General features: G+C 38.4%; 1 protein-coding gene across 1 annotated transcript; it reads left to right on the top strand.

Moving 5' to 3' along the window:
* Positions 1 to 1,769: 1,769 nt before the first annotated feature.
* Positions 1,770 to 23,768, top strand: nsun2 (NOP2/Sun RNA methyltransferase 2). The gene is made up of 19 exons (XM_053490095.1): positions 1,770 to 1,975; positions 2,339 to 2,496; positions 4,034 to 4,138; positions 4,227 to 4,332; positions 4,576 to 4,647; positions 5,806 to 5,890; positions 6,006 to 6,198; positions 9,403 to 9,477; positions 10,436 to 10,566; positions 11,213 to 11,286; positions 11,377 to 11,507; positions 12,197 to 12,293; positions 13,033 to 13,169; positions 13,270 to 13,362; positions 15,533 to 15,668; positions 16,332 to 16,412; positions 19,235 to 19,373; positions 20,915 to 20,954; positions 23,038 to 23,768. The coding sequence occupies exons 1-19, from the start codon at positions 1,901 to 1,903 to the stop codon at positions 23,342 to 23,344; spliced, it is 2,235 nt and encodes a 744-aa protein (XP_053346070.1). The 5' UTR covers positions 1,770 to 1,900; the 3' UTR covers positions 23,345 to 23,768.
* The last annotated feature ends 1,036 nt before the right edge of the window (positions 23,769 to 24,804 follow it).

A 24,804-nucleotide genomic window follows, 5' to 3' on the forward strand; every position in this document is an offset into this window, starting at 1 on the left:
AAATGCTTTACAATACTATAACTACTAATACTACAAATAATAATAATAATAATAATAATAAAATAATAAGTTTATTATTAACATTACCAAACTTACATTCTTGTCCTACTGTATCCACTAATCAGCACACGGTAGGCAGGGTTTATTTAAAAAAAAATGACAAATAGGATGAAGCACAATTTAGAGCACAATTTACAAATATTTTATATATACTAAAAAAAAGTATTCTAGTGGTGCAGGACATGTATGAGCGCTGTAAAACAGTGGTGAGATGTGCTGTAGGTGTGACAGAAGAGTTCAAGGTGGAGGTGGGTCTGCATCAAGGATCAGCTCTAAGCCCCTTTTTTGTTTGCTCTGGTGATGGACAGGATGACAGATGTGGTTGGACAGGAGTCTCCATGGACTATGATGTTTGCAGATGACATTGTGTTTTGTAGCTAGAGCAGCGAACAAGTGCAGAAAAATTTGGAGAGGTGGAGGTACGCTCTGGAAAGCAGAGGAATGAAGATTAGCCGCAGAAAGACGGAAAACATGTATGTAAATGAGTTGTGTTGTGCGAGAAGGGAATTTGAAAGAATGAAAGGTGTTCAAGACAGTGGTGAGACCAGCGATGCTCTACGGCTTAGAGACGGAGGCAGAGGTGGAGGTAGCAGAGATGAAGATGTTGAGGTTCTCTTTGGGAGTGACAAGGATGTATAGAATCAAGCATGAGTTTACCAGAGGGACAACCCATGTTATATGTTTTGGAGACAAAGTCAGAGAGGCCAGATTGAGGTGTTTTGGACATGTTTGGAGAGATTGTGAATATATCGGTAGAAGGATGCTGAGGTTCTAACTGCCAGGCAGGAGGTCTAGAGGAAGACCAAAGAAGAGATTTATGGATGTAATGAGAGAGGAAGTTGGGATGAAATGAAAGGATGCAGAGGACAGGGTTATATGAAAGCAACCCCTGTGGCTTCCATCGCTGTGGCGACCCCTGAAATGGAACAGCTGAAAGACAAAAAAGAAGATTTTTTATAATACAACAAAATAAAATTATTTTTACATTTACCGCCTTTCATTATTATTATTTTTTTTGCTGTTATACATTACACATAGTTACTCCTATTCCATACAACAACTACTACTACTACTACTAAACCAACTACAACAACAACAACTACTACTACTACTACTACTACTACTAATAATAATAATAGGTTTATTATTCAACATGCACCAAACCCACGCATTGTCGTCCTACAGTATCCACCAATCAGCGCACGGTAGGCGGGGTTTATTAAAAAGAATTGACGAATAGGATGAAGGCGCTGGACATGTTATTATTTCTGGCCATATTTCTAGCACTTTTTTTTTTTTTAATTTACGAATATTTACATTAACTCTAAGAGAAATTTTTATATACATTAACAAATAGTATTAATTTTTACATTTTACTTTATTTTTTTATTTTTATTTTTTTGCTGTTCTATATTGCACATTGTTACTCCTACTATCATACTACTACTACTACTTGTAGTAATAGTTCTAATAATAATAATAATAATAATAATAATAATAATAATTTGTATGACGTTTAAAACATAAAATTCAGGCAGCACTTTAGCCTACTACCGAAGGGTCCTACCGCGCGTGTAATGCGTGTTCTGCGCAGAGCCGAGTTCTAAACCTGCTCTCATGCTCTACTCTAGGACACCATTTAGTGTTCTAAACAACCACATTTCGCCCCGACCTAGTGCACTTTACATTCAGAAGTGACCGGTTTGTAATTCTGCCCGTATGTCTTAAGGAGTCCCCACGAGTTCCTCTGTTCTGAGCTGAGTTTACACACTCTGTTTTCTCCTCTACAGTCTCCAAAACGCTTCGCAGGTTTATATCCCGGGTGGTGTGTCTCTCTAATATGGGTAAAAGAAACAGAAACCGACAAAATTTCAAAGATGGTCGACCTGAAGGCAAGAGGAACAGAGATGATGCTGTGAGTTTGTTAGCTTTAGCAGTTCTTTAAAGTGTGGAGCAGCTGTTGCATGGTGCTTAGTCATATCTCAAAACTGCTTTTCATAAGTGTTTATGTCTTGTATACACTTTCTCTTGATTGTCCATATCCCACTTGGGTTAAACATCATACACTTGTGTGAGTCCACGTGCTTGCCCAAATCTGGTCAAGTCAAGTCAGTAACAGGAGAGTCAATCCTGATGATTGTGAACACAGCATCAGCTGTTACCTTGGAGATGATGTCATGATTTTGTACTCACACCTCCACAGATGCTGAAGTCAGATTGTTTTCACCATTTTATACTTTGCATTGTTTAACATCCCATCACTATGGTTTGATCTCAGGGTTGGGGCGCAGGCTACGCTGAAATCGTCAAGGAGAACAAGCTGTTTGAGCAGTACTACCGTGAGCTGAAGATCGTTCCAGAAGGAGAGTTCGAGGAGTTCATGGAGGCCATGAGAGAGCCGCTGCCTGCCACCATCCGCATCACCGGATACAAAAGGTAAGGTTTCAGGTGCATGCTCCCATCCGGATGTGGTTCAGATCTTTTCCTCCATCCTCCTCATCATCAGCGTAAAGGGCTTTCAACTTCCTGCGTCCTGTCTTTAAAGGGATTTAACTGACCAATATTAAAAACAAGTTTATATATACACTACCGTAAGTTTGGGCTCACTTTCTAACTCCATGATCGTTTCTGATTTTTATTTCTTTCTACATTGTAAAGGAATGCTGAAGGCGTCCAAAAAATGCATTAATCTCCTTTGAACAGTTAATAGTGAGAAGTGTCTGTTACTTATGCTCTGTAAAGACTTCATAACGCCTCTAACCTGAGGTGCTGTTAATTGGTTATTTTTTAGGCTGATAACTTTAAATGAACATCTCATCTGCGGCAGAGGTAGGTTTTGGTCTCGCCCTCCTGGGATGGCCTTCATGAGAGCCAGTTTCATTATGGTGCTTGACGGATTTTGCAAATGCACTTGACAATACTGTTTTTGCAAGAACTATTACAGAAAGGCTGACCTCTGTGTCTTAAAATAACAACTCGCTGTTGTTTTTGTTGTTGTTACTTAATTACCTAATTCCATATGTGTTGTTTCATAGTTTTAAAATACCCAGTATTGTTGTAGACTGTAGAAAATAAATCACTAAACAAAAAAAAAGAAATTTGCAAGTGACCCCAACCTTTTGAACGGTGGTGTATATGTATTATTATTATTATTATTATTATTATTGTAATATTTGGGATTCAGCTGTTGCTAGTTGTATTAGTGAAATAAATCAGGATGTGTATAATCTAACCTTTTAATTTTTTTGTCTTTATCTCTTTATTTATTGAATAGTCACAGAAAGATATTAGCAAGAATGAAAGGGAATGTTTACAGGACGGTAGTGAGACCAGCAATGTTGTACGGTTTGCAGACATTGCAGCTGATAAAAAGACAGGACATGGAATTGGACGCTTCAGAACTGAAGGTGCTACGATTTGCTTTAGGATGGACAAGAATAGACAGGATTAGGAATGAATATATTATAGGGACAATGCACTATTAGGGGTAGGACGGTATGGGGACAAAGTTAAGGAGGGCAGATTAAGATGGTATGTCAGGAGGAGAATGTTAGAGATGGAGCTGCCAAGCAGGGGAAAAAGAGGAAGACACAAGGAGGTTTATGGATGTATAGATGTATATAGATAGATAGGATGGATGGATTCTGTATAGTCATTGTACAGGAAAAAACATAAATATAAAAGTGTAGAAAACATCTAGAAATGACTATTGAGGTATCAAAGAAAATTACAGTTTTTCTTCTGGTTCTTTGAAAAGTACTGACACTGGAGACTCCTTCCAGAAATTCGCAGATCAGAGCTGGGGTACAAGTCAATGTAGTGCACTGGTTATTCAAAACTCATTTGATATGAAACTCTGTCTCAAGCGTCCATTCATGAGCAGATCATCCAAGACACCAAACTTCAAATTTTCAGTTTCCCAAAGTATAATATTTAATTTGTTTGTCTGTCTGACTCTCTATTTACTCAATAGTCATGCCAAAGAGATCCTACATACTTTGAAAGAGAAATACTTTAAAGAAATTCAGGACCTGGAGATCGATGGACAGAAGATTGAAGCCCCTCAAGCTCTAAGCTGGTAAGGGACAAGGCCCTTTTTTTCTTCTTTTTTTCCCCTCCCAACAGTTGTTTGTTTAAAGTGAAAAATATAATTGTCGGATCTTTAGGTACCCAGATGAACAGGCTTGGCACACCAACATGAGCAGGAAGATCTTGCGCAAGTCTCCGCTTTTGGAGAAGTTTCACCAGTTTTTAGTGAGCGAGACCGAATCTGTGAGTAAAGCCGTCAAGTTAATGTGGTTACCATCTTAAGTGGTGGTGTTCATTATAAGGGTGTGTGCGCCACCGTTTTTATTTATTTTCTGTCATGTATGGTTCACATCACAGGTCATGTACATCATAATCATCATGTTGAATATTGATATTTGTATCACATCATCACACCCATCATGATGGTGGAACTCTGGTGTTGTAATATCTTGATTTTATCAATCAAATCCTCACTGTTTTTTCCAGGGAAACATCAGCCGGCAGGAGGCGGTCAGTATGATTCCTCCTCTGCTGCTGAAAATCGAACCCCATCACAAGGTACCGTGAATAGCCTTACTGTGGAAATCATGATTGTTGTGTGTATGACAAGTATTTAACCCTTTCATATTATTAAATTCCTGACCCTTCACAACCCAGACTGGGTTATTCATTTCTGTCTTTTTTTTTTTTATTTTTTTTACTTGGACCAAGTTTTCCTTTATAAATAGTCACAATACCACATTTTGCGCTATTTGTTATTAATGTATTTTGTCAGTCATAAATAAAGTGATGATCAACATCAAATTGATGTGATTTAAGTACCGCCCTTACAAGTGCTGCTGTACCTGGTGTACAGGTACACACATGGACTTCCTTTGCAATTAGAGTAAAGGAAAGAGTTCAGACTTCAGTGACTAATCATGGTGAAATTGCTGTTTCTAAGATGCTGACCGAATTCTTTAAATATAAAGTTATCACGGTTATCATGACTCCAACCAATCAACCAAATTATAGGGTCTCAAATAATAATAATTATTGTCCCACAATGTCCTCTGATGTACAGCACTGTGCAAAAGTCTTGAGCCATCCCTAATTTATTTATATTAATTAAATTAATTGATGTAGATTTAATGTCTTACTGCGACATGATGCAAAGTAGAAATAGGAGTTAGAACTGTAAGGACCTTCGCAGCAGCCTTATTTCCCCTCTCGTCTGTCATCATTTGCGCCTGTTTCTCACTGGTTTATGACTTAAGTGCTTAATTGATTCACAGGCTACTGCGTATGAATGTGTGGAGAAACTATTCCTTAAGACTAAATACAATAATACAAGAAAGTTTGGCTCTTTGAAAGCAAAATAAATAAAAAAAAGTTGTGACTGTTGCACAGTACTGTGTATCGGTTGCACTGAAACATTCTGGGAATTGGTGGGTTGCTTATAAATGACTTGTGTTGGAGGTCTTTACTGTGTAATGGGAATACTGGTGAATATAGCCTTAGGGTGTGCTTATGGGCAGTTCTCCACATGGTGTAAAGGTCTCCCTTGAACACTCGCAATGAGAGACACGGAGAAGGCAGTCTGCACTTTTACTGAAGATTCAACACCAACCTCAATGTGCAAACACTTTCAGCAAAGAAAATGTCACCTTTAACTGATTCCAAATGGACTCGAACAGTACGAAAGGGTGAAGTGTGATCATGTTTGTACTTGGACAGATTTTGGATATGTGTGCAGCTCCAGGCTCGAAGACCGCTCAGCTCATAGAGCTGCTCCATTCTGATATGGACGTGCCCTTTCCTGGTAAAGCAATTATTAGTTCTCTTTATGAAGCATGGATAAATAAAGCCTTAACAACTCATTGTGTTACACGCGCGCACACACACATTCTCTCTCTCTCTCTCTCTCTCTGTCATAGAGGGCTTTGTAATCGCGAACGACGTGGATAATAAGCGCTGTTACCTGCTGGTGCACCAGGCTAAGAGGCTGAACAGTCCATGCATTATGGTGGTGAACCACGACGCCTCCTGCATCCCACGCCTGCAAGTGGAGAACAACGGGAAGAAGGACGTCTTGTTTTATGACCGGGTTCTGTGCGACGTCCCCTGCAGGTGAGCGAGAACAAACGCGCGCACACATGCAGGTCAACTTTTATTTATTTATTTATTTATAATATTTTCATATAGGTAGAATAGACTTAAAATCATAATCTAATACAGTGTTATTTATACAAATCAGTAAAACATAAAAAAAAAACATTTGTTAAGATCTATTAGACTGTTAATTGATGAGCAGGAATTTGGTTATAGACGCGTCCCGGACACACCGATCATGCTCTCTACCATGTTTTTGGCTTCACATTTACAGTAATTGATAGACGCTCCAACCCAAACTGACTCACAGAACAGCTTTGTACGTTAAATCGGTCAGTGACCCGGCAGGACCTCAGTGTGAGGCCGCAGTCATACAAATATTTGACCTTCCTTTATTTACCACCCCCAGAAGGACGGATCATTTTAGCATGGGTAAGCGCACTAAAATAATTTATTTCCACATGCTGGAACAATTCGCTTCCATGAGTTTAATTTACTTTGAAAAAGTATTTGCTCCCTTCCTGATGTGTTTTTTATTTTATTTGTATTTTTTTATTTTATTGGCCATATTTGTCAAGATCATCAAACTAAACTTAATATTACACAAATATGAGTAAATACAAAATGCATTTTTTTAAAATAAAGATTTTATTTGTGGAGGAGTAAAAAGTAATCGACCCCCCCCCCCCCACTCAATTGAATGTCAAATGCTAAGATGTAGGATTATAAATATTTAAGGCGGTTTTTGCAAAAGTGTAGGCCTCAGCCCCTAGTGGATCATCAGGGTTCTGCATGTGGCCCGCCAAACATGGTTTATAACAAATAAATAATAAGCTTTTATTTTTTTTTAATGTTATTGTTTGTTTAAAATTCTCATAATCAGAAATAATTTAAGTATTTCATTTAAAAATTAGTCAGAACTGATTAAACAAAGCCAGGGTATTAAAACAACAGGATGTTTTTAGTTTATTGTAGTCTCATGTGTTGATCAGAGTTGTGATTAAAGGGTGGGCCATAGAAGATTTTCACATTTCAAATTGGGCTGCAGGTTTGTTAAGGTTGGGAATTGCTGGTATAAAGTATCATAGCGTAATCATTTGGTAATATTGTGTATGAAGGTTTTCACGGAACAAACCGAACCAAAAAGGTTGGTGTTTGTTTAATTTTTAATTTTTAATTTTTGTATTTGCATATCTAATAAACCCTCATCATCAAAATTACCGAACTTGTTCACTGTAAGGCTATAGATCTTAATTCAGAAACTTTCCTAAAAGCTCAAAGAGAGCTGAAAATAACGATATTGTGATTAGTGTTGATGGCGAGTGATGGTGACCCGTGTATCCATCACCACTGCAAATAATTGAAGCTTAGGAAATTACGTAGCTCTTTTTAAAGGCATTTTTCTATATATGTTGGTGAAATTCTCCTCATGTTTTGTTTTATAAAATATCTGCTTAGAGGAAAAACTGTGGCATCCATGGGGGGGGGGGGAGTGGTTTAACGGTGACCACCAACACCACGCTACTCTCGTATGCCAGACCTTTAGATTGCAAAACGAGTTCCAGCCTCCCTTATTTTTTCATGTTCCAGACTTTTTTGTATTTTTGATGGCGACATGGTGAATAGTCCTCCAGGATACCTTTTAAGGATGTTTTTGGCTCTCATTTTCATTCCAGTCGCAGTACCTGAGCAGTTTCAGAGGAATGTTTTTTTTTTTTTTTTGTTGTTTTTTTTTGAGCTATGAATCATTTAACCTTTAGAAATAATCTAACAATAATCTCTAAAATGTATGACATGCCACAGAATTCTCTGACCAGTGATTTTTTTTGTCCTGTTATTAATATTAAAAAAGCATTTTGATGTTAAACATACCAATAAATAAATTAAACGTGACTCTACTAAGCTTATACAATAGCATTAAAGCTTCTGCAGCATGTGCTCATGTGTGTTTAGGGGGTGTGGCTGTATTTGTTTGCATTTTGGGTTTTTGAATTCACTAGCTCGAATAAAAAAACAACACAGCATCTAAAGTTAGCGCAAGTCTAGAGCCTATATCTGGCCTACAAAGTTTGTTTCCATCGCTTGCCATCTTGACATCAGTACCATCGAGCCAAGAGTTTTCTTCACAGGATTAAATTTAGCCCCTGTGGAATGTGTGAAAGTCATGTTCGACACGTAGAGAAACAGGAAGGGTTACTGTTTAAGACCTGGAAGTTTTAAGAGACACTGTAATGGAGATGCTACGCTCTGGGGAACGTGCTCCCCCCCCCCCCTAAAAAGTAGCCCGTAGACACAGCCATGAGATCAGTATTTTTATATACTTGACACCCACAAGCACACCGCAACCTTTCTCTTTTTCCTTTTTTTTTTAAAGCTGTTATCCCTGCATGCACTCTCATATCACATTGTTGTAGTGTGTTCTTTTGGTTTTGTGGGTCTCCAGCATTACATTTTTTTTTTTTTTTTTTTTCCCTTCGTGGCACAAAGGGGGTCGAACGTCATCGTCTCGCAGTCAAGTGATCAGACTGTCTGATCAGCTTCCTGAGCATTTCAGCGTCGTGAGATGATTGGAGCTGAATAATAGCATGATTATGGCTTACCGTTCTGCAGTATCAGGTTGCTCTGAATTTGAACGCTTTACCACAGAATAGCAGAAAACCTTCAGACATTTTTTTTCTTTTCCTTTTTGGGAAAAAGATGCGTAGTCACTGTGTTTTGAGCTCATGTGGTCGAAGAACACTCACTCATGGTTTCCTGTCTCGAAATATTTGACACGGCACTGACCAGGGCAAAAAAAAAGGGATTTTTAAATGTTTGGGGGGGAAAATGTGGTGGCTCGTATGGGGTACGGTTCTGCACTTATGAGCTGGTTTAGTGACTTCTTTATTTTCCTGTTCCTGTAATGTGCAAGTGATGTTGGTGAATGACAATCCCATCCGCGGTGATTAAAAAACCCAGTGTAGTCATACCCATGAACATTGTCGCCCCATTAAGGAAGAGACACATCTGTCTGTTGGAACTGTATGCACACACATCTGTTACCAGCTATATAATTTCTTGTCAGTTGTCAAATTCAGCAGAATTGATTTGGAACTTGAAAATACTATCTGAGGCATTGCCATGTTTGTGAAACTACTTACAAAGCTCCTGTTCAAGAAAATTAATCAACTGTAAGATGCGGTGTACAGTAGTAATGAGACCTTGTGACTTGTGTGTCCACAGCGGAGACGGAACGATGCGAAAGAACATTGATGTCTGGAAGAAGTGGACGACCAGCAACAGCCTCCAGCTCCATGGGTAAGACACGAATACAACTAGTGCTTCGATTTGTTTGTCTCTTTTATTACCACGTTGTGGATGTTTACAGCCATAGAGACGTATATTATGTTTGTTAAACCATAAAATGACATCTATAATTGATTAAATTCATAACTTGTGATTAATCAAAGATTGATTCAGTCTATACAAGTACACAATGAATAAGAAGAGTATTTATAAAAATGACGAGGCATACCGTTAATGTCTCGGGCTTGCAGATCTATCTATGATTCACTTTTGAAAGTTGTTTTCAATCCCATGACCAGAGACCTCATAATTTCCTTCAAAACAACCATCAAAAACAAAACAAAAAAAAAAACAACGCAAGCTTTATACAGAATTAAGAAAAATGTTCTTGTTTGGGTTTCTAACATCTTGTTTGTTTCTCACCCTGGTATGTTTAATTTGCATACTAATTAATATTCATTAGCCTTGGTTGTCTGTGTTCAGTTATTTCACTGTTTACTACTAATACAACACTTTGTATTCCTCTTCATTTTAACATACACTCTTGTTATACATTTTGTTTTGCAGAATATTTCTCTGTAGTTAACACATTTGGTAACTTTTGGACCACTAGAGGGAAACTCAACTCAGTTCAGGAACGAAGTGCATGAGATTTTCGAATGAGAACGGGAGACAAGCAGAAAGCCTTTTATCTTTTTTATTGTGTTTGTTTAAACATTATAATTTTTTTTGTACAATTAAAAAAAAAAAATCTAACACACAGGTTACAGTTGCACTTAAACTGCAAATATCCGTGTGAAAGTTTAAGAGCCATTCAGGAAACAGATGTTACTTTCTCTAGTTTTTCTCAGATGATCATTAAATGTGAATGAAATGATGCATGTGGGATGTCCTTTAGTGTTAATTGTGTTACACTAAAACACTATACTTCATGGTGTCTTCATTGGTGCGCATGTTGCTGTGTTTCCAGCCTACAGTTGAGGATTGCGGTGCGTGGCGTAGAGCAGCTGGCTGTAGGTGGACGCATGGTTTACTCCACCTGCTCTCTGAACCCCATTGAGGATGAAGCAGTGATTGCCTCCCTGCTGGAGAAAAGTGAAGGTACAGAAGACCTGAACAAGTCGGACATCTTTGTGTCACTTAATCGAGTTGAGATTTGTGCTGCTCAGTAATTACAGAAAAAAAAAGTATGAATTCTAAAGATTTAATTTCCGCTACAGTTTTTTGCATATTTGTTTCCATTCCCGGCTCGGCCGATATCTCTCTCTCTGCGTTTTATCTTAATATCAGACGTGGAATTGATTTCCATGCACCCAGTCTATTCTTGGCCTATGGGAACTTCGCGAGGCTGCAGTCTGAGAAAAAAGACAGAGTCAAATATAGATGGTTTATTTATAATATCAGGAACAAGTAAATCACCTGAAATGCAAGAACAGGATTATTTTTATAATTTTTTTTTTTTAATATGCCAAGCCAATGACGGAACAAAACAGTGTTCGCGCCATCATTGGGAAATAGGCCCGGGGTTGCGTACTCTTCCTTGCTTGACAATTATGAGGATCAGTGAGCTCACGTTTATGGAAAAAGGCAGACAACGTTTCCCTCAGAGTGTTTTACAATGTCCCGAGACACAACAGTTTGAAAGGATGAGCACGTATCTCATAGGAAGTAATGTTATTAGCAGTCCTTAGTCGCACTGTTTAAACATCGTTCTTTGAATCATGACACATCACGATTTTGTTCTCAGGTGCCCTCGAGCTGGCTGATGCCTCTGCTGACCTGCCTGGTCTAAAGTACATGCCTGGCATCACATCCTGGAAGGTAAAGAGCTGTTAAAATTTTTTACATTTGAGCATGCAACTATATTTTAATAATAATAATTGGTTGAACTTAACGTTTGCAATTCTCCAGCTAATGACCAAAGAGGGTCAGTGGTACTCGGAGTGGTCCGAAGTTCCCACGACTCGTCACACTCAGATCAGACCCTCCATGTTCCCTCCTACGGACCCCGAGAAACTGAAGAGCATGCAGCTGGAGCGATGGTGAGCTCGAAGGGATGCAGTGCTGCTCTTCCGTATTTTTGCTTTTCTCACACGTCTCAGTCATGCAGTATATCAAGAGAAAAGCTGAGATTTGGTGATACCACAATAATCCACCAGGGGGCAGTGTCTGAAAAGCTGTGATTATTACAGTAAATCCAAATTTAATCAAGGAAATAAACAAACAAACAAATAAACTACTGTATAAATGATACTAAGACAAGTGTTTATATAATAAATTTTTTTTCTTTCATTTTTCTTAGTCATTTCAGAAATCTTTGTATAATGTCGATAATAAATAGAAGTTTATTATCTTATCTTTATAATCTATTATATAACTAGTTTGTATAATTTTTATTGTTCTTAAAAAAACAATTATTTTATATAAGTCTGTGCAACAAAAGTCTTGGACGTGGAAAATTATAGTCACAAATTTTTATCAATCTACTAGTTAAATTTTATTTGTATAGCGTTTTAACAATTGTCGTTGCAAAGCAGCTTTACACAATCAAAGGAATTATGAAAGTTCGTATGGAATGTGACTGAATCAAAATGATAAGGTGATAATTTAATGATAATGATAAATTAGTTATTAATTAATGCAACATTTTTATTAATAAGTGCAGCCTTAAGACTTTTGGATCAAAGTTTATGTAAAATCATAACACCACATATTGTGTGTGTGTTTGCAGTATGAGGATACTACCACATCACCAGAACACCGGTGGTTTCTTTGTGGCTGTACTGGTGAAGAAGGCGCCCATGCCGTGGAACCGCCGCCATCCCAAAGTAACTTTTATTCATTTTAAACAAAGTTCATAAGTCCTGTATGTCAATAATACGCTGATGACCAGTGCCTCAAACATCTCTCTATATTCATAGTGTAGCTTGTCCCATAGTGCATCACTTATTTAGTAGAAAAAAGGCTGAAAATTATTATTATTATTTTTTTTTTTATAGAGTAGGCAGTGGTAGTGAATGATTCCCTGGCTAAATGAATAAAAAATGCTGTATTGGCCGTTTTCCTGATTCCCCTCTCTTGTGGAAGGTAATGACTGATGTGTACTTCCCTCCCCAATGCAACACAAAGATACTCGCGCGTTCTCTTAGACTGCTTTTGGGTTATAGTGGGAGCACGCAGTGAGTCATAGCATACACAATTCTTAAACACGGCCTCTCTATTTCTCTAGACACCCGCTCCTACAGTAAACCCTAAGCTGCATTTCCACCTTGAGATGGTTTTATACGTATATCCGTGAGCCCCGAGGCTGGAGAGCGCTCAAGCCGAATAAAGAATGCCTCGCAGCCGAGCTCTGAAGCAGGGATTTAAATCTGTTTAAGAGGGAATAGACGCTTCTGTAAATAAGAGCCGTGTGTGTGGCCACAAAAACATTTTTCCTTTTTGCCTCTCTTCTGAAACAATCTCAACTCTTACTTCCCTCTCGCAGCCTAATTAGAGCCCTTAAAATAGCTCGTCGGAGTGTCTCTAACAACACCGCCCGCTCTCACCTTTCACCTATTCCTTCAGCTCCGGAATAAAGAGGCCACCAGCAGCACCTGCGAGGAAGCGCAGGCTGAGGAGGGAGCACCAGAGACGGCAACCGAGGGAGACGCCGCTCCAGAGAACACTCCAGAGACGGAGGCCAAGAAAGACGGAGTGTGTGGGTAAGGGCCCTTTTTTGTGTCCATCCTGGTTCTTTCATGTCCCTTTTTTTGGGGTTTGGTGCGTGTTCCAATGATGTCTCTGCTCTGTTCTGTGTTCCAGCCCCCCGCCTTCAAAGAAGATGAAGCTCTTCGGCTTCAAAGAAGACCCCTTTGTGTTTCTGACAGAGGACGACCCGGTCTTTCCTCCCATCCAGTGAGCACTCTTCTTTTTTTCTTTCCCCTCCTCGCCCATTCCCTGATGCCACTCCCCCCCCCCATAAAACAAAAAAATTCTTACAGATAAATTTTTATTTGCCAGAAAGAAAAATAATTTACAAAAACTTTTGAAATATTTGCCAAAGCTCAGTACATAAATCTGAACTAAGTTATGCATATTGTTTTACATATGTGTCTGAGGTTTGGTGGTCAGCATTAAACACACTATATGCGTTTTAAATAAGTAAATTCACAAATTAAAACATCTGCAGTTGCATAAAAATATAAAGGAGCGAGTGTGACAAAGTTACCAGAAGAACTCATATTCTCCAGCATGCTCAGTAAAACCTAACAGCTGTTTTCTTATAAAACTGCACAAATCTGTGTCTAAAACGCGAAGTTATTTTTTTTATTTTTATTTTTTTATTGCTCTTTATAAAAGTTTCTTTTATGCAGAAATGTTTTTAAAAGCATCTTTTGCTTATCCCAATATATTTTTGTATGTCCCCAAGACTTTTGCACAGTACTGTAAGAAAATAGTTGTTAGGTTTTACTGAGTTTGCTGGAGAATGAGTTCTTCTGGTAACTTTGTCACACTCACTTTTTTTCTTTACAGCCATGGATATATTTTCCTTTAATGTTATTTATTTATTCATTTTTAAGTTATATATGAAAATACTGAAAGATTTTGTACATAATTATGCAGACATTACAAACATATATAACAAAATTGGTACAGCATATAATATGGTGCCTAAGACTTTTGGATAGTACTGTACATCTGATGTTTTGCATCTACAGTAAATAAACATGTACTGATAGTATGAGGCGACGCTCCCACCACCATGCTTTACTGTGGAAACAATGATCTGAGTGTATTTACAGCAGCAGCACTTGATATAGCTCTATCCTTTAGTATAATCGGTCAGAAGGTGTGCCGGCTGATTGAAGGCAAAACACAGGGTTACATGAGCGCACTCAATTTAATCCGATTTTGTCTCTATAGTAACAATTTCCTCAGGGATCTGCATGGTGGATCCGCCACAAAACCCCTGTAATGGTTCATATGGTGATGTGTTTTTTTTTTTTTTTTTTTTTTTTCCCAAGAAATAAATAACACCTTTCACTCATTTTAAGCACATCCTCTCGATTAAAATAAACAGTGTGAAAGGAATCGTCCTTAGGGTGATAAACTCCACACAGAGACAGATGTGAGGTTTACACCTGGCACAGATCCAGGGTGTTTTAGACACTCGCCAAGCCTGAGAATATAGCTCGATGGGCTTCCGTCTCTGCAGCATACAATTAATGTTTAAAATACACAACGCGAGGTGTATGCTGCTCCCATGAGTCCACAGAATATTTGCCCCCCAAAAATCTTCATTTTAATTATATAATAATTTAATATTCCGTGGATTGATTGAACGTTGAACACTACACTTTGTAGAAAGTACATCATACCAAGAGTCAAACATGGTGGCGGTAGTGTGATGGTGTGAGGCTGATTTAGCTTTAAGACCTGGAGCGGCTTGCCATATTTGGTAGAACCATGAATTTTGCGCTCCACCAGAAAGATTACTGAATGATCAGTCTGTGATCTCAGACTCAAGCACTCTTGGGTTACGCAGCAAAACAATGACCCGAAAAACACCAACAAGTCCACCACTGAATGACTCAAATGAATAAATTAAAGGTGGACTAGTCAGAGTCAAGACTTGAATCCGATTGAGATTCTTAAACAGGCGGTTTATGCTCTTATGGCTGAATTAAAACAATTCTGCAAAGAAGAGTGGACCAAAATTCCTCCACAGCGATGTGAGAGACTCATTGGCAGTTTTTGCAAATGCTTGATTGCGGTTGTTAACACCAAGGGGGACGCAGCCAGTTATTAGGTTTAGGGGGAAATTACTCTTTCCACATAGGGTAAGGCAGGTTTGAAAATCAGCATTTAAAAACGTCATTTGTATTTAGTGATGAATTTATTTGCTGTTTGTTTATAATTGTAAACAAAATCTGAAAAAAAAAAAAAATAATGTTCTACTAGCAAAATCTCCTAACAAATCGAATCGACACCTCGGTATCGTGATATTTTCGTATCAGGACGTCCCTGGTGATTCCTAGCATGTTTTTGTGCGTGTCTTTTTTAGTGACTTTGTCTTTTGTTCCAGAACATTCTACGACCTCTCTCCAGACTTCCCCAAGCTCAACGTCTTGACCAGGACGCACGAGGGAAAGAAAAGACACCTGTACATGGTGTCCAAGGAGCTCCGCAACGTCCTGCTAAACAACAGCGAGAGAATGAAAGTGAGAGGGGGGAAAATATTTTTTTTTTTTCAACAAACACCACACAGATTTCAAAAGAGGTTAACTGTGTGTAACGATGTATTTAAAATTCACTGGAAAATTATTTAAAAAAAAAACAATACTGTGCCGCAATATTATCCTTGTTGACTTCTTTATTTCAGTCTCTTGATTTACAATTTTCTGGCCCAAAAATAAAACTCTAAAGTTTTTCCTTTAAAAGATAACTTGCAAGTTGTACATAATTGAACATTAATTACAGACTTGTAATTACTTTACTTGCAAAGCCAGTATTTGACGTGCAGTAGAGGGGTGGAGGGGGACAGACTGCCCCTTTAATAGAGTAAGACCATTGAGTGTGCGTGTAACAGCAGTGATGCGCATGCTTGCAAACATTATAATCACTAAAAACGCTCCTCACCTGTAGACGTGATTGAGCATAGCACTGGCGCAGATAAGCCTCGGAGCAGCTCCAGCACTGTCTGTGTTCTGCGCACTCGCACTTTGACTTACCATCTGCCGAGAGCAGGGTAGGGTGGGTGGCATTCATAAGGCTGAGACAGATCATTCAGGAGAGGACGCACATGCACACACTCGTGGCTGTAAATGTCAGCAGCTTAAGTCGGAAATGTTCCTCTGTCATTTATATGGTGCTGTTTTCCTCAGGTGATCAACACCGGCGTGAAAGTGTGGTCGAGGAATAATGATGGAGAGCAGTTCGGCTGTGCCTTCAGACTGGCCCAGGAGGTAGGCAGAGGAGAAACGCGTACTTTACATCAACCTGAAATTTTGACCATGCAAAAGTATTGCTGAGCTTTAAAGGTCCCATGCTTGCTTTAACACTCTTTAACCATGAGAGCTCCTTGAAATTTTGTGCTCCAGCTGAAAATCCCCTAAGATAATGCTTTTTTTTAATATATATCTTAAACTGCCTTTATTTCACTCCTCCTCCATATGCACCATTTCAGTGTCCATGTAAATAAGCTGCTGCTAAGCCACACCCACCAGAGAACAGCAAAGCTGAACAAGCCAAGGGAGGGTGTCGTCTTATGAGGTCACATTATGGTGGAAAAAAACAGGAAATGTTTTTTTTTTTTTTTTTCCTCGTTTTTTGTTTGTACACACTATAGAGACATCTGAATTCCAAAAATTATGCAATATTCACTTTTTAATTATATCGCCTCTTTAATTCCAAGCTTGAGTGTTGCCTGACATATTTCTTTTTAAACCATGCTAATAGATAAACAGAGAGAGAGAGAGATGTACTGTAGCAGTGCACCAACCTACGACGAGTTAGCGTCATCATAGATTAAAACTTTCCACGTAATTGTAGGGTTGGGTATTAATTCATACAGCTATTTTCCAAAATACTATTATCTGTTTTTCAGTCAGAGAAGGAGTCTAGGTACTGCTGCCATATTGAAATCCAACCCTACTTGTAATCCAAACAAATGACTTTTTGTCATTTTGCTAATTTTTATAGTTTTTTTAAGCATAATTCATTTCAGATTTAAATTAAGCAACATCACATGAGGGAGATTGCCATTAGGATTAATATCAGCATATATCTGCGACTGTGTCACAGCCATGCTGATATTCAGCACAACAGCATGACCTCATGTGTGATCTTGCTTTTATACAACAGTTCCACAAACACCATTTATTAACAACTGATTCTGGTTTCTTTGTTTATTTAACCAATTATTTGGCATCGCAAACACACATCCTTTCATGACGTTAGTTTTAAGTACTTACCGGTACTGTGTAGCCAAAAGGTGAGAAGAATAAACCATAGAGGTGGCGGACAGTCCCGAGACTTACTTTATATTTCCACTTGTTTCGCTTAGAGTACAAGTTAACTTCCTGGCTTCCAGGGTTAAATCTCAAATAGCGTTCGATGGAAAGCTAGTGCGGTATGTAGGGTGTTTAATCCTTTGTTCCACACATCAAGTAGTGCTCTTGATCAGCGGTTAGAGAGCAATATGGGATTTAGCCTTGTGTTAGAAGCTAGTTAGCTTTATAGCCATAAACAAAAGAACACAAACAGTTCAGATGGTGATTCGGAATGACTAAGAAAAAATTATTCAGGAGACAATTTTGTTTTACGGTGGCATCATGTTATCAGATGTGTTTTCTTGCTGAAATTACTTTAGTGGCTGGTTTTGGCAGACAGCTGCTCTCTCCTCAGTACCCATCCTGCGACAGACGGTGGAATTAACGGTCATTAGAACACACGTGACATGAAATGAAGCATATAGATAAACGTCCTCGTGCTGTTATCGTCCACTTGTCCAATCAGATTGCTCAGTCAAAACTATCTGTTGTATAATTCAAAATAAACTGCCACACCAATTAAAAAAAGCTAATGAGGACATCGAGGGACGTCATTAAGGGATATTACAATCCTTGCCCATGCTGATCGCTGGTTTAGCTTTAATTAATCATAGCAACGATTTACCTTAGGGACACAACATCCTTATAGAATAACAATTATTCTCATGGTATTTGTCATAGTGGGAAAAACAAACCTTTATTTAGCAGCACACAGACCAGGATTCTGGTTACATACACATCAGATTAATAATTAATAATTAAACACCTCAGCCGCACTAACCACACCACAGCCCCCAAAACACATACAGCTTATCCGTAACAGACACGGTGTGTAAGAACTAGGTATTTTTATATCTTTAGCGTGGTTTATACATTTTTAAAGCAAATCATATCTGATGGAGTATTTTGAAACATAACCATCTCATTTGATGTCATAAAGCACACAACGCTTCTGTATGAGCACGAGACACGGACAGTTCTTTTTGATGACGAATCCGTGATCGTGACAACTCGTTAATGTTTAATGAAGAGCACGATTTGAATCCCCGGCTCCTCCTGCTCCCAGACGCTGTTGAGTATGCCAATACTTCTAATCCGTAATGAGAAAACGGAGCGAATTTGACAAGATTTTTTACACAGAGATGAAGAGCTGTGCATATTCTAGAGCCGAATCTCAAGTATCTTCCTACACTAGTCACGACTGCACTATGTAGATTGTCTAGCTTCGTTATATTATGCTCTGTAGCGCGGAAAGGAAGAGCATTGTCAACTATTGTGGGTTTTCAACTAAGGTGAAAATGGTCTAATTCTCAAAAAAGAAAAATTTTACTGTGAGTATTTGAAATATGGAAATATTTTCTTTTTAAAGCTGCTAAAATTGTTGACATTTACAAGTGTCTTGAATCCTTCAGAAAAATAGTGTAGGAAAACTGAACAGATGGACGTTTTTATGTCTGTGGAAAAAAAAAAACCCCTCAGTCAAGGACATGAATAGGATGTCAATGATGTCTGCAGGCTATTTTTGCTCCGCCCACATGCCCAAACCTTGCTCTTGTTGTGGTACTTGGGTAAGAAAGGAAACCAAATCCCCCATGGATTTCACAGTGATGGAAATAGCGCAAATTATGGGTAATATTTTTGGTGTAAAACCTGAATTGAAAATGACAGGGAGGGCAAATTTTTGTCTTCTTTGAATCCCTGAAATCTAATCTTTTAAACAATGTTTTTATTTTTAGGGTATCTACACTCTGTGTTCTTACATCAGAGCGCGTGTCATCACCATAAGCATGGATGACGTGAAAGTCCTCCTAACCGAGGAGAACCCTTTCCTCAGCAGGCTGGGGGATGACGCTCACGCACAGGCCAAGAAACTCGGTCAGTGTTTCAGTCATATCTCAAAAGTCCTTATCGACTGAAGAATAACTGAGTCTCTGGTAATAATAAGAGGGAAAAGGTTATGACAGAATGTTTTTATAAATGGTTTTATCTCTCAGAGGAATCTAACCTTTATCTGAAGCAACATTTTATTATAAAAAATTCATCTTTATTAGCTATATTATGTTTGGATTATTCCGTTTGCTATATGATGCTTTTATAAGATAATCCAAATTTAAATATACACATATAGATTTTGTTTGACATTTACATACAGGACCACTTTAAATAAAGACAATGTGTAATGGTAGAACAGCTTCCTATAACCTTCCTATGATGCATGTCTGCGGTAAAAAAAAAAAGACTTTTAAAGAATATATATATGGTTTGTGGTGTTAATTATTTACAGTATATTTCATCTAGCAGAAAGTGTACAACAATTATTTTCCTGATTAATCTCATACACAACTTCTCTTTATATTCTGCATAATGTTTTAACTCATTTAACATGATGTTAGGAAGAAAGAGAGAAAAACAGTCACTGTGTAGAGAGTTTAATTTCATATCAGCTAGCTAACAAACGCTTTTAATAATGTTAGCAATTCCTGTTACAATTTTTATTTATTTATAGTTTTATTCAGATTTTCTAAAACAATTCCGGCAATTAATTCATTTCTACCACATCAGGCTATGCTGCATGCTAATGTGTGAATAAATTAGGGAGCACCTGTAGGATTATAGAGGAACTGCTACAATTTGCCACCTCAAATGCAAACAAAAAATAACAAATAAAAAAATTTAATGATTTTTGAAGTCAGCGTGGCAATACATAAAAATAGCGATAACAAATAGATTTTTTTCTTTTGAAAAAGATCCCCCCTCCCCACCGTTCTCTTTTGTCCCTGTTTCTATTAGCCAGTTAGCTAACAACTGCTTTGTGTTTACTTTTTTGTTCAAGTTAAAAAAAAATAAATAAAAATAAAACATCATAAAACATATCACCTCTAGATATTAAGGGCAGATGGCCTTAATGAAAAAAAATTTATAATAATAATAATAATCTTTTAGTTTGAAAGACTGGTCCAGTACAGAATGTTTGGTTAACCAAGATTGTATTAGCCACCTAGCTAGCTAGCAACTTGATTTGAAATTAAAAAACAAGAAATTTCTTCTATCTTAATGGTATTTGTTTAGTTGTTATTATTATTATTATTATTATTATTATTATTATTATTATGTAAGGTAAATTTAAGTTTTATGCTTTTTTTATGGTTATTAAAGTGTGATCTGGTTAGTGCAGTCAGTTTACTGTTTCCTTCTCAAAATGGCTGCCATTATACAGAGTGAATTCACCTGAAGTGCTAGCATACTTTGAATGTGTACTCCCCCTGACCTCCTGCAAAAGACTAATGTCTTTTATTTAAATGTTTTTTTTTGTTTTTTTTTTCTTGAAAATGTTATGTAAGAAGTATTAACAGTGTGAGCCATAGCTTTTTCTTAAACACCATACATGTTTTTTGTTTCCTTTTTTTTTTTTTCAGAAATGGGCAGCATTGTTCTAAGATACGAACCTGATCCAAAGTAAGTGCTTGCATCATTCTCGTGCTTTATATCTTCCCCTAAATGAGACTGGAGCCAAGGCACTGATTGGGCACTGAAATAGCCGAGGCTTTAGAGAGGCTGCCAAGGATCTTCAGCTGTTTGGTGTTTGTTTGCGTGTGCGGGAGGAAGAGAGGCAGATGCTACCACTTTAGCCTCATAAAAGTCGTCTTGTTTGTACACTAAGATAAATGCAACGTTGCTCACGCTGTTCATCAAACAGTGGGGTGACAGGGGGTAAAGAGCGGCCGTGTGATAATTAGACGACTCTGACCGACGGAGGCCGCTCACCCTGTCTGTGGAGACACCCATAAATGAGATTCGAACCAGGACTTTTGATAGTGCTCAATACTGCCTTACCCAAAATAGCCTTTATTCTTCTATAATGCCATGCTACACTAATGCACTTATCCCAGTACCATCAAGGTAGAAAGTTTTCTCAGTATGTCAGAGCCCAGATCATGGCCTCCCAGGAACTCCTTAAATGGCCCAAACATTTGGAAATGGCTTGAGGTCAGGAGATGTAGCAATAACTCCCAGCCAAATTCCTATCACATGCAAGCGGTGTTGGTGAATGATTGTGTACGTGCAGTTCCTATGGGCAGATTTCTCTCTTCTGCAAGCTGGCGACAATTAGGCATTCCACTCGGTGAATGTTCACGACTGCAGTGTGCTCCGAGCCACCTCGGGCCAGATCGTCATTCACAGATACAATAGTGCGAACTAGTGAAATGGGAAAATTTTTCTGTTTATCTGATTTTCAGACTTTAACTAGTCCCCACACTCAAGTTAATAAAGGCCTTTGACCATTCTTATAAAGTCTAGGGTGGCTTTTTTAAACCTTCCTTCTTTTTCAGTTGAACCATGCTGATCAAAATTAGACAAGCAGAAAGCTGCACCAGGGCTATCTAGTCATGCTCTAGGGGTGTTTATCCTGCCTGGTTGGATAACGCCAAATTCCTGTGCAAGTTTCTACAGGTTCTGATTAGATCTTGTTTCTATAATGATTGAGCAACATAAGATATTGTCGGACAGACCAAACTCCAGTGAGGAAGGTAGTGTATAGCTGTGTTAAATGCACTGACCAACAGGGCTCGCTGAACTGCAGTTCTCCTGTAAATCAATCATGTTAATGCAAAACATGTAAGGCTGAGCTTTGCAGTGGTATGAGATTAAGTGAAGCTATAAAGTCAATAATTTAGTATTATGATGTATATTTAATTCCCAATTTACAGTGGCATACTGCTTCACGCAGCACTAAACATGAGTGTTGTTTGAGTGTTGTTTGAGCAATTGGTAGTATTTATGTATGTGTGACTGTTTGACATGCCGTATGTGTATGCAAGAGTGAAGTTTGATGTACGTCCTACCACTGTGAATCACGTTTTGTTTGATTATGGGTATGCTACATGCTAAATTGTATGTAAAAAAAAAAAAAAAAAGATAATTGTGCTTCAACAAAGTGTGCCATTTATGTGTTTTGCATAGTTAAGTGTTTTGTCATTAGGGTTTACATGTATATTTTTAAAGTGCCATCTTTTGCATCATCACCCTCACTACCACCTCCACCCAGAATTGCTGTGAACTACACTTTATACTTAATGCTACAGATTACTGAGTTTTTACACCCATATATATAGAAATCCACATGGTTCTTATCAGGTTTGGCAGGTCTACACAGATTCATCATCGTTCTACATGGTTTACGTTCATGGCTTGTACTGTATGTTCAGAGATGCACACATTGGTCAATGTGGGTGGAAACAGGTTGGCTTAGCGGTGCCATCATGCCCTGTACTGTCCTCCTGTTCGTTTGGCTTCATGCCACTGACTGCGTATCTTGATCTTTTCTCTTCCCCTTGACATGCCTTTGTCTAAGTGACTATTAATGTTCAACCATCTAAGTCATCTTTTCTCCTTCTTTTCATAACCTTTCCATCTCCACTTCTCATTATCCTACAATCTCACACACACAGTGTCACTTGTAGATCATTTCTCCTTTAACCTTGTTTATTCTGTGTTTTTTATTTTTATTTTTTTTTTTCCCCCATCTTCTTTCCCTCAGTGATCCCAATGCTCCTCAGTGCCCCATAGATCTCTGTGGTTGGAGAGGGAAGACCTCGATCAGGGCTTTTGTGGCCCGCAACGAGCGCCTTCACTACCTACGCATGTTGGGTGTGGAGGTCTTCCAGAACAAGCAAGGCAAGAAGGATGGAAGTGCAGCTGAAGCTCAGGAAGGAGGTTCGATAGAGGAGGCGGAGACGGGCCAAGAAGTAGAAGGAGGGGCGCAGAAGGAGAGCTCTCCTGACACGGAACAGAACGGAGACTCTGAATCTAAAAGTAATGGGGCGGAGGAAGCGAGCAGCACTTGAGACTGGGAATTCTTGAGTCAGACTGAGCCAAACTGGAAGAACTGGTGGGGGGTCTAGAGATACTCTTGCCACTCTTCCTGTTTTTGTTTGTTTGTTTGTTTGTTTGTTTTTTATAGAAGAAACATTAACCAGGCTATAATTTAACACCAAGTCTGTGTGGAATTGAGATATTAAAGTTTTTGTAAGTGTTTATTGAAGCGATTTTTATTTTAAGTGGTCTATTTTTGTGCATCTCATTGAACTGTTTAACAATTTAACCATTGGCAGAGAAAAAGCTTAACATTGCACGAATACAGTGCTTAGTTAGGCCTGTGACCCGGTTTTATTTTAATTCGAAAGAACCCAAAATGCATTTCATTTAACACCTGTGTAAGTGTTATATAGAATGTAAATACAACTTTTATTAAAGCTTTGAACATTGCTATTTTAATGAGTGATATCGTATCCATACCCCACTGCTGATATTTTCTATATATACACACTTTTTTTTTTTTTTTTTATTTACATTTTTTTTATCACAGTCCCAAATATCTCTTTACCATGCTTGCCGCTCGACTTGATTTGGCTGGCGTTTAGCTTGGCACGGCCATCGTTTCCCCAGCGGCGTGACCATAGTAACAAACTCCTCGGTGTGCCGATCCTATCCTGTGTTCAACAAGCCAAATCACAGCAGCAGAGAGCAGGACAAAGACGAGACGGCGGCACACAGGCCAGGTAACCCACATGCACTGTGTGTAGGGTCATGTAAGGGTTATAGGTGTCGTGTAGCTCGATTGAGCACCATATCAGTGTTACTGAAGAGGTCTGGGATCCTTAGACAGCTGCAGAGTAGAGGGGTGGAGGAGGTGGATGTTATTTATTATCTTTGTTTTTCTTTTTGTCTCATCTTAAATAGATAGAAAGCAGGAATGAATGTAGTTTATTTTCCTTCCTTTCACTGCGACAAGAGTGCTAATTAAATCTTATTCGTAAACTCACGCTCTCGCCGCCTTTTCACGAAATGTCATTCTGGTTTTCTCTCACTGCTGTCTACACCCTCGCTTTCTTTTCCCCTTTCAAAAGAATAAGATGTGGGCAGAATGATTACAAAAACAACATATTTTTCATCCAAAAAAAATCACCCTAATACTATTCTTCTGTCTACGAGGTTTTTTTTCCTTTAATAAACATCATGCACAGTTTTATCATGTTCATATTTCTGGTACAGACAGTAACAAAACCCCCACAAGCATTTCATCACAAGGATGGAACATATAAGCTGGATTTTTTTTATTTTTTTCCCCCCTTCCCCTTCTATTCCCAGCCTTCGTGCACTAGACTGTGCTAAGCTAGACTAAGCCTGTTGGACATGAATACACATTAGGGATTATATAATAAAAAGGTTACGCAATGAGCACAAGCAGAAACAGAGAGAACGTCTGCTAGGGATGATCTAGGGTTTCACAGGGATTAGATGGCTT

This window comes from Clarias gariepinus, chromosome 28 (genome assembly GCF_024256425.1).
Source record: "Clarias gariepinus isolate MV-2021 ecotype Netherlands chromosome 28, CGAR_prim_01v2, whole genome shotgun sequence".
Classification (NCBI taxonomy): Eukaryota; Metazoa; Chordata; class Actinopteri; order Siluriformes; family Clariidae; genus Clarias; species Clarias gariepinus.

Bases quoted from the DNA above. Each gene is read 5' to 3' on its own strand.
- nsun2 (XM_053490095.1), top strand. From the start codon at position 1,901: ATGGGTAAAAGAAACAGAAACCGACAAAATTTCAAAGATGGTCGACCT. The intron at 6,199-9,402 runs GTGAGCGAGAAC...GTGTGTCCACAG, and splicing joins CTGTGCGACGTCCCCTGCAG to CGGAGACGGAACGATGCGAA. The intron at 12,294-13,032 runs GTAACTTTTATT...CTATTCCTTCAG, and splicing joins GGAACCGCCGCCATCCCAAA to CTCCGGAATAAAGAGGCCAC.